Source organism: Geospiza fortis, unplaced genomic scaffold (assembly GCF_000277835.1).
Source record: "Geospiza fortis unplaced genomic scaffold, GeoFor_1.0 scaffold157, whole genome shotgun sequence".
Taxonomy (NCBI): domain Eukaryota; kingdom Metazoa; phylum Chordata; class Aves; order Passeriformes; family Thraupidae; genus Geospiza; species Geospiza fortis.
The window spans coordinates 2,320,656-2,333,703 of NW_005054314.1; the positions used below are offsets into that span (position 1 = coordinate 2,320,656).

At 41.5% G+C, this 13,048-nt stretch overlaps 1 protein-coding gene across 1 annotated transcript in view; it reads right to left on the reverse strand.

The window, feature by feature from the left end:
• TENM1 (teneurin transmembrane protein 1) overlaps positions 1–13,048 on the reverse strand; it is a 781,733-nt gene that overhangs the window by 17,282 nt on the left and 751,403 nt on the right. Inside the window, exons 25-27 of the mRNA XM_014306575.2 lie at positions 9,516–9,882; positions 7,233–7,743; positions 1,981–2,153 (exon numbers count right to left, since the gene is read on the reverse strand). Coding sequence (XP_014162050.1) covers positions 1,981–2,153; positions 7,233–7,743; positions 9,516–9,882 — 1,051 coding nt within the window. The remainder of the gene's footprint in view (positions 1–1,980; positions 2,154–7,232; positions 7,744–9,515; positions 9,883–13,048) is intronic.

Sequence of the window (13,048 nt, forward strand, 5' to 3'; positions counted from 1 at the left end):
ATGTAAAACCATAAGCTGAGTACTGACCACCAATATTGTGATGATCTTAGCACGTTGCAGAAAACAACAGGAAAATGTACAGCTTGAACAACTGCAAGAGTACCTGAGGTCAAACAAGAAAGCTGGTTTCCAAATATCTAGGATGACAGCCAGTCTGTCATGCTGTCCCTTCTCCCTGTGTCACTGTACAAAAAGCTCATCCTCTTCCCCATTAGCAGCAGGACCCAGGGCTGAGGCACAGGGATGATCAGCCACAAGGCTGAAGCTTGGTGTAACAGAACAACTGGGAAGTGACTGTGGCCAGAAGAATGAATGGATCAGCAGTGGTGGCACAGTGAGCAGCTCCAGAGGCTCAGGACTGTGCCACAGAGGGCTATTAAGGGAGCTGGGGTGACCCAGCACAGCCTCCCTCTTCTCCCCAAAACTACCAGAAGTGTGTGGAGGGTTCAGAGCAGGTCTCCACTGAGAGTAAATGAAGGCAACAGACACTGAAGCTCCTTTCCCCTGCCTGGGCAGTGCAATTCCTCCTCTGCAGGCAGAGCTGTGCCACATTGGCATCTGCTCAAGCTGGGATATGGAGGTTCCTGCAGTTCAGCTATAGGGGGAACTCCAACATGAGCCTGAGTTTAGTGCTAACATACAAAACAAAGTCTCACCCTTACTGAACTCACTCCAGCTAGGGAGTATCCAAAGCATCCTTTTTTTTTTTAAGCCAGTCTACATGGAAGTAACTGGTCCAGCTCTTGAGATGTGAATATAAGGAAAATAGCAGGGTATACCAGAAAGTAAAGATAATTGGATGTAAGGATATCACATCTGACTGGCTGTTCACAGGGTGCTTTGTGCTAGTTTTTCAGAGATATGTAAACATGTAAATTATATGAATTTATGAGACACATACAATAATAACTATAGCTGTTAATTTGTGGCAGTGCCTGTTGTGTGTAAGCACTTTCCTGAGACAGACTTTGATAATTTAACAACTTTGAAGAGTTTCAGATTTAAGGACAGACAAATCAGGCAGCAGACGGTGCAGAGAGCAGATGGAGTCACTTGGACGAAGCTTAGCAGGTGACAGAACAATATAATTATTTCTATTTATGCAGTGCTGTCTCTACCGCACAATAGTAAAGAGGAATGCATGGGTATCTTTTGAGGTGAGTTCTTCCTAGTTTTTTCTTATAGATCAAAACTTGAGAGAAAGAAAAGTTCTGTGATGAGCTCAATTACAGAGCTTTTTTTATAGCAGACCTGGAAAGACATCAGAGAGCTATTTCCCAGCACCTGCTGTCTCAAAGCCTGAGCAATCCATTGACAACAAAAAAACCCAACAAGGACAAAAGACCCCAGATCGATTAAACTATGTAAACCCAGAACTCTGGTGATAAATCTGCAAAATCTGCAGGAGAACACTGGCACACTTCTATTAGGCAGAAAGCAGGGTTTTTTTGAGATATATGATATTACCAGGGAAATACTGTGGTGTCTACAGGGGTAGAGTCAAAATCTAATCCCTGAGGTAGCCACTAGCAGACATGGGCCACGTTCTCCCCTTTCCTACAAATGCTGTCACCAGGTCACAGAACTAGGAGAAAGAATACACAGTATTGGCCAAAGAAGGCATTTCAGTGCTAAAATGTCAGTGGAACCTGTCATTCTTCTGGGAAGTATTTCTTAGAATAACAAAGCTCAGTGTATTGCAGGTTAGTTCAAATCTTCCAAATACTGCAGCAGAAACTAGCATGTAAAGCCTGCAGACATCAGAGATTTCAATAATTAGGTTTTATCCATGGAATTCTTCTAGGAGAAGAAGAGTTCACTTGTGGCTTGTTTCTAACTGGTAGCCCAGCAGTATTGTAGCTGTTGGTGCTGAAACAAGGAGGAAACAAATGAACTAATTCTAATGTGGTTTTTTTTTCTGGCTGACAGTTAAGAATACAGTAATGTCTAGAGAAGAAATAACAGAAATGCTTTTATTACCTTGTTTTAAAGTATATATTGTAGAGGTAGCTGAGAAGTTTGTGGCTGTGATCACATTCTCCCTGTTTGAAGTATCAAGTTCCACTCGTGTCAGTTTTTCAACATCGCTGTGGAAGCTGCTGACTTCCCCTGTTGGGAAGGTTGCATTGGTCAGGTGGCCATCAGAGTCATACCTGCAAAAGGATGTTAAACAGCCATCAAAATACACCCCTGTTGTCATGCAGATACTCCTAAAAGCAGAAAAAATAGTGAAAGAAGTAGGAAGCATTGTCAACACTGTGCAGTAAGTAAAAAGGTAAGAATTGGTCCACTTAGTCACTCAAAATGCATTCAGTACCTAGTCCAAATTCCTGCTTGGAGTCTTTTTCAGTGGTGCTGGATCAGATACAACTGTGAATACTGTGAGATGCTACCTACCTACAAACCTGCCAGAGGTTTCTGTGCTGCTCATGGCTGGCTGGGGCTTCCCCCAGTGGGCTGCGATGCAGGAATGAGGCCACTGGAGGTCACTCGGTGGTCAGGCATCCAACTCACCCTAAAACAGCATTTTCATGCCCATAAAATTAAATAAAACCAGTTCTTACCTTCTGCAACACTTAAAAGCTGCCTTTTGTCACACATGTGTGAAGCACATAATATGAGTAGTGAATGCAAAAAGGGGACCTAAAGCGTAACAACAGTGATAAAATTAGATTGAAATCTGCAGGAAATAAGTTGCCTACATGGGTTTTGCTCTTGTGTTTTGTTTCTCATGGGTCTACTTAAATCAGCAGGAGCTTCTCACCTAGAATCTAGAGCACTACATTTCAGTTCACCTAAACTTTATCAGTGCTAAAGAAATTCTTGCAGCTCAAGGTACTTGATTGTGAATCAGGCCATGTTACCAAAAAGTCAATAATTAATTCCAGAGCTCTGGAGCAGCATTTCTAACAGGTCATTTTGGTTCTGTCAACATATTTCTTCTTTCTGATGGTTCACAGAGAAACCAGCACAGAGCACTGCTTGGTGCTTGATATTGTTTCATAATAATGCTTCATATCTTAAAAATCTTATTGATGCTGACATGTTTTTATTCACCTAAGACAACTCACTGATATTGCAGAGTATTTGCATGAGCAAAACCAACTCATCTTCATAAAACAGAAACTTATTGTGTAGGTGTGAAAGCATAATTAAGTTTTCATGTTTTATTAGTTGTCTCCTCTCACAGACCACACCAGTACATCAGCTGCCAGAACTGCACTGTTGCCAATGAAGCTCTTCCCATTCACATTAGCAGATGATCTGGTTTTGTTCTTTCCTTTCAGGTATTGGCATAATTTCTCTAGGATCTTTATTTGCCCCTAATTAGTCAGACAAAATCTATATGTCACAAGAAGTATTGGTGAAAAAATATCAGGATTTTTTGTCTTCCCCCCAATACAAAAAAAGAAAAATAGAGCTGCTATTCTTTTCCAAACAAACACTAGAGAATGAACACTAGAGAATGAACTAGTGACCATCTTGTCATTTTTTAACAAGTAAGTTAAAATTAATCAAATGTTAAATTAAAAATAATCTCTCTCCTTTTCACCTCTCACTGCCCTTATATATATTGTGTGACTTATTTACATTCTCCCCTTATGATGGTTCTGTGCAAGTTGACTGGGTGCCATAGGCAGGGACTAAAATTGACTCAGATCACTACTTTTCATCATTAGAAAACTCCACGAACATCAGGCAGTTGTATTTCATTTACTGCTTGATCAAACAGGTGTGACAGCTTGGTAGGTTATTTGGATTTGCTACTGTACCACAGAAAATCCCCCAAAACTGCATTTTTAAGGTGCAAATACAGCTGGTTTACTGCAATGTACTTGTGTTCAAGACACGGGATCCATCTTCACTAAGGATCCAGTTTGGCTGCTGATAGCGCAGCTGCTGAAATACAAAACTCCCTGTCTAGCTGAAAATGGGATAAACTGCTCCTGGCTGGCTGGCCAGAAAGGTGCTGACTTGTAATGAGACCCAGCACATGCCAGAGGCCTCTAACTCCTGTAGATGGTCCCACTGACTTCAGGAGGACATGCAGAAGAGTGTCTCAGTATTGATTCCACATCATGATCATCTAAAGGGTTTTTTTCCCTTCCAGATTGTTCCAAGAAACTCGGCCCTCTGAGGACAGGTTCTGTCACCTTCCACATGATGAATAGCAGCACACTGGGACTCAGCTCCTGCAGTGTCCTACCCATACTAATAGGGGTGGAATCATGACATATTTCTTAATGTTAATTTGGGGCTCAGTTATGCCACTGTTAATCATGTCAGTGACCATTTAATCATGCAAATAATTGCATTGATTTCAATACTCACATGAGGAAGTGCTCACTAGTATTTGAAATGCACACGTGGGGATATTGCTTCACAATCCATTTGCATTTCTATGTGTAGCACAGTTAAGAGTTATATCATTTCAAAGGGAAAGCGGTCTAATTAATTTTTTCAGAGAGAGTTGTTTCTTGCAGGTGTTTTCTTGTCCTTGATTTAATAGAGGACCAGTGCTTTCCCTCCCCTTTAACAGCTTTAATGACACAATATTAAAAGAAATCTAGATGACTTAAAATTGTACATTAGCTTTAATTGTATGCAAGAGCTCTTTCAGCACTTCAATTCCATCAGATTAGAGTAGATGGATGACAAGTACTTTTGTAGGTGGTTTTCTACCTCTTAATAATTTCCCTCTGCGAGTGAATCTGACATAAAGGTAGATGTTCTGAACAGGTCATTATCTTTGCTCATATTCCCAAGTATGTGTGATATGTGTTGTTAAACTAACTCGTCCCTATTTCATCTTGACAGTGCCATGGGTTGAACTTTGGATGTGAATGCAAATCTAGCTTAAGCACCGAAGATGATTTCAAACAATTTGAAAGTTGCTCTTAGTTCCAATGCTACATTCTCACAGTACTCACAAGCAATTCATGTAAACCCTTCAAAAAATTCTAATTTTCAAACTGAAATTGGCTGTCAGTACAGAATGTGACCTCGCTGGAAAGCAGTATCTGGGTAAAAGATAACCAAGGCCATCACAGCCCATGACCTATTCATGGTAGCAGGTGAGCAGCATCTCCTGAAAGCACAACTACTCAGCACAGAGGTGATTACAGCCCACTGTCTTTCTGACTGGAGAAGATCAGGTGACATTCTGCATTTCAGCCATTGAGGAATTTGTAATGTATTATGAAAATGACGTAATATATTGGATTGAATATAAATATTAATGACATGATTTCATTTAATTGACATTATTTAATTTTGTTGCTGTTTTTGTAATGCTAAAGTTGTAATTTTGTTAATTTTCCCTGACTGATGTAGGTTGGCAGCAGTGTGTGGTCATGCAAAGCCTGGACAACTTGAAGCATTGGTGAGGACAGTGTTACCCAGCCTGTAGTTAAAGCTGGGAAAGTATGTAAAACTCTTTAATTTAGCAAAATTTCTTTGTGTTAATCATATACATCATACAAGTCCTCCCAAGGCACAGGTACTTAAGATATCTGAATAAATCTATACTACATACTGCAGGAGGCACTTGCAAGCAGGTAAAATCCTTTAAAAGATCTTTCAGCACTTGAGCCCTACTTTGAAAAGAGGAACAAGCAATAGTATAGCAAGAGCAATAGTGTGAAATGGTTTATGCTCAATGTCAGAGAGACATTGAAAGTAAGAATGCCAGGACTGAAAAGCACATGACTAAAAATAATCTCTCTCCCATGCTCTAACAATCAAGGCCCTGCTACAAGGCCTGCAGTTCAGCATTTTAATAGACAAGGAGTTACTGTAAAGGCTCTTTGAAAGTGTCATTGGTCCGTGGTCTGGACTGACACCATCACCAAGTAGGGATATAAATGGCCAACTCTCAGCACTGAAATTATTAAAAAGAAGCACACATACATTTACAGTCAGTTCTGTTTATAAAAGGTGACTCTGATCAGTGTTTGAACAGCACCAGGGTATCAGAGAGCTTGTGTTGTTGCAAGAGAGTTGAAATTTCCACCAACAGATGTTTGATAATGATAACTGAAACAGGAAGATTCTGTATGCTTTTGTTTTCCCAGGAACTGTAAAAAAGACCCTCTCTAATGGCTTATATTTATGCCCACCCTATTAATTTAGTCTTTGGCAGAATAATAGAGAACAGGATGAAGAAACATCCTGTTGAATAAAAACCCTCGCACACTAGGCAGCATTTTTGCTGCTTTTATCCTACTTTCATTTGAAGAAATTATAATTCTAAAAACCTGTAATGACAGGGATTCAACTACCTCTCCAGGTGACTCAGGCAGTAACTCACTTCTTATCAATGTGTTTTTTGTTCCAATCTCACCTAGATGCTTTTCATTTTAGTTTTTGACCATGAACTCCTATGCTCTACAGAAAATAGGTACCATTATCCTCCTTAAGGACTCTGAACTAGGGACATGATTTCCATCCAGCACTTACTGCATCCTCAAATAGGGATTATGACAATTAATTACAAATAATGATAAATCCTGATACAAGGCACCTCTTTGTAAATCAAAAATGAACTTTCTCTTGGGTTGTTCTTTCTCTGGAACCAGACTGGGATGTCCTGACTTCAACTTTAATTATCTTGTCTTGCTTTTTAGAAGTTCTGTCAATGGTCTTGTTTATGAAGCCTTCCCTACTCCCCTTATATACAGTCTTTTGCTATTACATATCCTTTTGCTATTATTAAATATCTTCCTTCCCTGCTGGCAGAGACAAGCTCACTCTTGTCTTTGGATATTCCTTCCACTGAGATTCTCAATTTCCTTTGCAACACCCTGTTCTCTGATGAGTATGCAAATTTTCCCCTTTTTGCCTTCTTCAGAAATTTTGCAAATTCCTGATTCATATCACAACTTGCCTGTACCACTTAAGCTACAAAAAAAAATCTCATATTTTCATTTAGAGAAACAGATTCATAACAAGAAAGTGCAAATGAAGTGTAATTTCGGGCAATTTCTGCTGCACTTAACAGGCACTGTGCACAGAGATTTTACATGTGACAGGTTTAGGCACCTAAGAAACAGCAGTGTTTAATTTTAAAAGCTTGTGCAACAGCACTGCTTGTCCTGTCTCACACAGTGTTAGTAGCAGGGTGTCTTTTTAAATGGCTAGAACTGTCTAAGAAAGTTTTGGTGCTCATATATAAGTTTCAGTCCCCATAAAACAGGACTCCTTGCACCAGGCATTTAATGTCATGGACTTACTCATACACAGTTGTCCATCCGTTCTCATCGCTCTTGGTTGCTAAAAGCCCTGTGTTTCCAGGATATGTCATCAGGGCCAGGTTGTAGCCTTGAGCATAGACCCTTTTCAGGACCCCATTGCTGCTGATGGTGAGCCAGTAGACCTGGCCCCCCGGCACCACCACCCAGAGGGGCAGCCCGCTGGTGTCCCTGCGGATGTGCACCGAGTTCCCGTTGCTGCTGGTGATGGTGGCCACGTCCCCGTCGCCGCTGTAGGAGAAGTTGTAGATGTAGTCCCTGGTGATGAGGTTGAGCGTGTGCAGGTGGGTGCCGTTGATGGTGAACTGGTAGAGCTCCTGGTCGGCAGGCGAGGCGATCTCGTACAGGCTGGAGTCGCTGAGGTGAGCCCTGTTGCGGCTCACGGCGCGGATGCGCACGTTGCCCAGGTCTGCCACGTACAGCGTGTCATCGGGAGACACTGCTAGGGAGGAAGGTGCTTTCAGCTTTGCATCTTTGGCATATCCACCATCACCTGGAGGAGAAATGGTAATTTTAGCAATCTCTAATGCCCTTGTTAAGCTGATCCTCTTAAGCCTGACATGCTGCTTCTCCGCAGTATCATTTACAGGTCAATAAAACAATATCCTCTTCCAACTAATTAAATCCCTATTATCTAAGGTTGGTGCAATTCTAAATTAGTCTCAGTGAAGACAAACAGGAATATAAATTATCTAATTCACAGCATTTTTGCTGAGTCCCAAACCCTGCTGTTCAGGAAAGCTTTAATGCAGAATTGTGAAAGAAAAGACTGTGATACCTGAAGTTTCATTCCCTACTTACTGTCTGTTGGCATGTTGTTAAAGTAGAATTGTGTTGTAAACAAAAAGGAAATAAAACCCAGTAATTCAGCTAAAATGACACTGAAAGAAAGATTAGTTTATACTTATTAAAAACTCAACACTGCAAGAAAACAAAATCAGAACAGTAGCCAAAAAGTGCCTTGAGAAAAAATCCCTTTCAATATCTCTTGACAATTTACTTGATTTGTGTCATTTAAGGTTTCAAAAGGATTTTTACATTATCATGGTCCGTATGTGTCTATCAAAATGAGTTTACATGAGCAGGATTTCCTGTAAATAGCAAGAAAGCATATTAAACCTGACTCTTAGGGAAAACCACATTACTGTGTGTATTGCTCTCCTTCTCCTGACTGAGACATGAAATTGCTGGAGTGTTTGGGCACACCCTATGCTTCCTTGGAAATGGAAAGTCAGTGGATCTTTCTGCCAAGTTGACCCTGCCTTTCACCAAACCAGGCCAGCACAGTCATTATATTTGCCACAGTTTTTTTCATTTTTCAGCATTAGTTTTCCTCAATAGGAATCCTGTCCAGGATTCTGTTCCTCACTGGTCTCCTGCAGCCACCACTAAAGCTGGCAGCACTTGGCAATGCACAAGAGCCCTTGATTATCATCACAATGCTGGGTCAGTAACCCACCTTCTGTGGAAGACCATTTGCATTTTTTCCTCTCTGTTCTTGACATACTTAATGTTTTCTTGTCAGTAATTAACCTTTTATTTGAAATGAGAGGCCTAAGAATTATGCTGACATTATTATGGAGCTGAACATGGCGGCTCTTAGAGATGACAAGATGGAAACATACTGCACACCTCTGTATGGGAATGCTGCCCTTTGTTCCATTATGCTTTTATGAAATAAAAGAGCCACACTTTGTTTTGGTGCATGCAACGGAGAATGGCTGTGCTGCTGAGAATGTCCAGCAGTGCACTGCAGACCTGGAACTAACTCCACTTTAAAACACACAAAGAGAAAGGAATTCTGCACAGCATATGTTTGCACCATTTTGCTGGTGGTGCAGTATGACATGAATGATGAGAAGGCATAAGCTGGTATTTTGCCCTTGAAATGAAACCTCTTGCTGAGCAGGGCTGCCTGTTCCAGTAGCATTTAGGTACAATTTGGTACCACCTTCAACAGGGGCAAATGCAGCTTTGACAAATGACACAGCAAGGCAGCCCTGGAACTAACTCTGAACGGTGTGTAATCACTGTATCAAAAGAGGTAAAGCTAGCACCATCCTGAAGTTCCTCCAGTGGCAATGGAAGACTCACATCTCAGAAGTCAATGGATTAAGTTCCTGAAGGTCTGCTGATAAGGTTTTGGGTTTTCCAAGGAAACCCAATCACTGCTTGTCTCTCCCTCCCCTTGTTACTTTACTGATCTGCAGCTTTATCAGAGAACCCCAACAGATGACAGACAGGAAATAAAAATCATCTCCTTACCTGAAAAACAATCACAATTGGGATCAATCTTGCAGTCGCAATCTGACGGGGCTCCAGCAATGACAGAGATCTCCCCGTTGGTGGTGACCTGCTGGATGCGGTTGATTTTCCTCTCGTCGGTCTCGGCGATGTAGAGGACACCGCTGTGGGACACGGCGATGGCGCGGGCGGACTCCAGGGTGGAATGGATGGCCACCTTGCTCACCAGGAAATGGTCGATGCCGGGCACCTGGCAGTGGATGGGGCGCCCCGCGATGATCCGCACGCGCCGGCTCTCAGAGATCTGCAGGACTATGTTGTTGTCCAGGACATACAGGGAGTTGTCCAGAGGGTTCACTGTCAGGTCTGTTGGCCACTCTAACCGCACCTGGAAAAAACAAAAAAGGGAAAGCAGGGAAAAAAATGGAAGGAGAATGATTAGGGCAGTACAGCAGTTTTATTTAACCGTCTCTGAGCACATCATCAAGATACCTGGCAGATTCTCTCAGCACACAGATTCTCTAGTACCTTTAATTAGGTTTGGAACAAATTTCAACAAGCATACTCTTTTCTGAGGTCCCACTCCAGGTCCCACTCCAGTGTGGAACAAAATTTGATTTGAAAAGTAATTTAGCACCCTCTGAGAGGTATTTGCACAAGTCCATTAAAGCGGGAACTTTATTACACCTATGCAGTCATGCAAATAAAAACACACACTTCATGTCATGCAACATCAGCCAGAAAATTTTTTAGGTCTGAATGTTATTGTTTCAAGGTTGCAGTCAATGCTGGCAGAGTGGAGAACAGTGAGAGGTTGTCAATGTTGTAACACTTTAATTGCCTGTTAGCACAAAAGGAAAATGACATACCAGAAGAGTAGGACACATTTCCACTGTTATTTACTAAGCAAGAAATGTTTATAAGACTTATATGCCAAAAGAAATACTAGCTTAATTCTTTGTAACAAAATAATACACCAATATATCTTACTTTGTATGATAATGCAGCCAAGCTTAATTATTTATAATGATTTTGCTTTGTGAGTTTATTATTTCAGTCATGGAATAAGTAAATTTGTCATACTTAAGGGTAGCGTTTTGCCTTTCTCCGTGTAGGTGAGAGTGCTGACCAAAGGAAGTTTCAAACCAAGCTGGAGGAAATAGCTGAAGAATGACCTCTCTCAAAAGGTATCACTCTGATACCTTTTGCACTGTGATCTGGAGGAATTAAACATGCTTCAAATTAAAAGTGGGGCTTCCTGTCAACCTGAAAGGCAACCAGTACACAGGCTGCTGATTACAGCAGGTGCTGGCCAGAGCTTCAAACTCCTTCTGCTGAGAAAGGCATTGCAGGATTGCTGAACTGGGAAACAACAAAAGAGCAGCCTGGTCCCTCTCCCCAGCTCATGCCAGTGGAGGATTTGGATTCCAGGATGTCTCTGGAAAGGTCAGAAAACAACTGAGCCCCTGAGATTGCAAGAGATCATATTTAAGTCTGTCTCAGGATGCTTTACTTGTTATCCTTCATGAAGAGATGACTGCTTTTATCTGAGTGGAATTTTTCTGGTCTAAATATTTCAATCATCAGAAGACAATAATTACCAGCCTAAAATGTAACTGTTCTACATGCTTTATATATCACAGAAGCTTTTACTATTTCACTTATTCTCACTTTGATGCTGGTTTTGCTCATTTTTCCACTGTGCTGATTAAAAGCATTATGAGTGCAGAGACTGCTGATGCTACCACAATGCTCAATGCCATATGCTGGAGTGTGTGGCCATCAGCAGCCACCTGCCTGCCTGGGGTCAGCTCAGCACCAGGCTGGAGGCCAAGTCTCTCCCTTCCTCAAGCAGCAGTATTTCCTGAATAATCTCATTTCCAGAAGTGCATTGCTGGTTTGGTAAGTGATGTTTTAATAATGTGAGGAGGGCACTGTGGCTGCTGTGTCTCATGCTGTGTGGGTACCACACCATTACAAAGGTTCACAGAGCAATCTCACTCCTGCTTGTGCCCAGGCCTTTTGACCAGGCAGCATCATAACTGGCATTAAGACTAATGCTCTTGGGCTCAAGATTTCTTCTGAACCAGGTGGTGGAGTCCTTCCAAATGATGCTAAATGTGGTGAAGCAGTTGGAAACAGATTCCTCCCATAGCAGTGTTAATTTCTGTGCACCTGTGACTGCCTGGGTTCCCCCCCACTGCTCTGAGGCTGGTTTGCACACCACTGTTAGCTCTTGCTTCAGCTGAGAGCTCACTGAGACACCAAATAAAACTCTTCACTTAACAGAAAAATCTCTACATGGCTTTCTCCAAGAAGCTTGGGAAAAACCATATTTGCAATGCACCTTTTAATGCAGAATAATTGCTTTTTCTACCAACGTAGATGGATTAGTTTTAATGGCAAATAGACACCTTCAACTTTAGGGCCTCCACAGATGGCATTGCTGTAAAAATAATCTTTGATTATCTGCAACTAGATTATTCACAATTAAAAATCTGGGACAAAACCATCTATTTTACCATAATGACCTTGCCTAGCACCTGCCATGTTTTGATAACTGGTTTTCTTTTTTGGACCAGCTACACTGCCTTTGCCCAGCAAATAATGTGAATTCCTCCCACTGTGAAGGTATGTCTGGTGTCCTGCAGATAAACAGGGACTGGTTTGGGCCTAGAAAACTTTTTCTCTGGTTTATATGAGGTGGGTTTGGTTTACTGAAATAGAAGAAACTCTTATGCAGCTGCACATTTCACTTGAAGCAATGTGCCTAAAGCTTAACAGCTGTTAACTGCAAGCATATTTGCTTTCATACTGCTCACATCTGTAAAACTAGCTGCAGTGAGGTAAAAATAAATAAAATTGTAGTTGGAAACATCTAAATAATTTTTGTTACCACACCAGAACTGCTGCCCAGCTCTCTGCTCTGCAAAGCTAACTGAAGGTTATTCCTACAGCTTCCCTTCTGCAGTTTAAAGCAGTCATGGATGTATCCCTAGTTAAATTTCACCTGAAATATTGAAGGTAGCATACACCTATCTGGAGATTGCAGCATAAAAACCAGCTGCTGCACACTGCAAGCTTATGCTGGTGAAACTGGAGGGGGAAAAAAGGCGAAATAGCCCAATTAAAATCAAACATACACAATAATACAAATCACTGAGCATTCCTAACCTGAACAAGAATTTCAGAGATTTAGAAGAAATCTGCACTGTTCTTGTCAGGATTAGCCTTCATGACATATTAAAGTGGTATAAGATGGGACTGCTGCTGTCCCACTCCATCCCTTCTCCCAGTGCAGTCCCCAGCAGCAAGGCCAGTTTATATCTTCCTACAGAGAGCAGGTTCAGGACAGTTTGCTGGTAAAAAACTAATCACCTAAATCAGCTTAAGCTGAAGTGTAACTGCACCCTCAGGTTCACTGTTACCTTGAAAAGTCACTGGTTGTTTACTCCTCGTTAAAGCAAGCTGCCCTCTGGCAGCTTCTGTGACCAAACCATCAGTTGTGCTTCATTCAAAGGTAATACACATATTACAGAGAAGCACCTCGATTT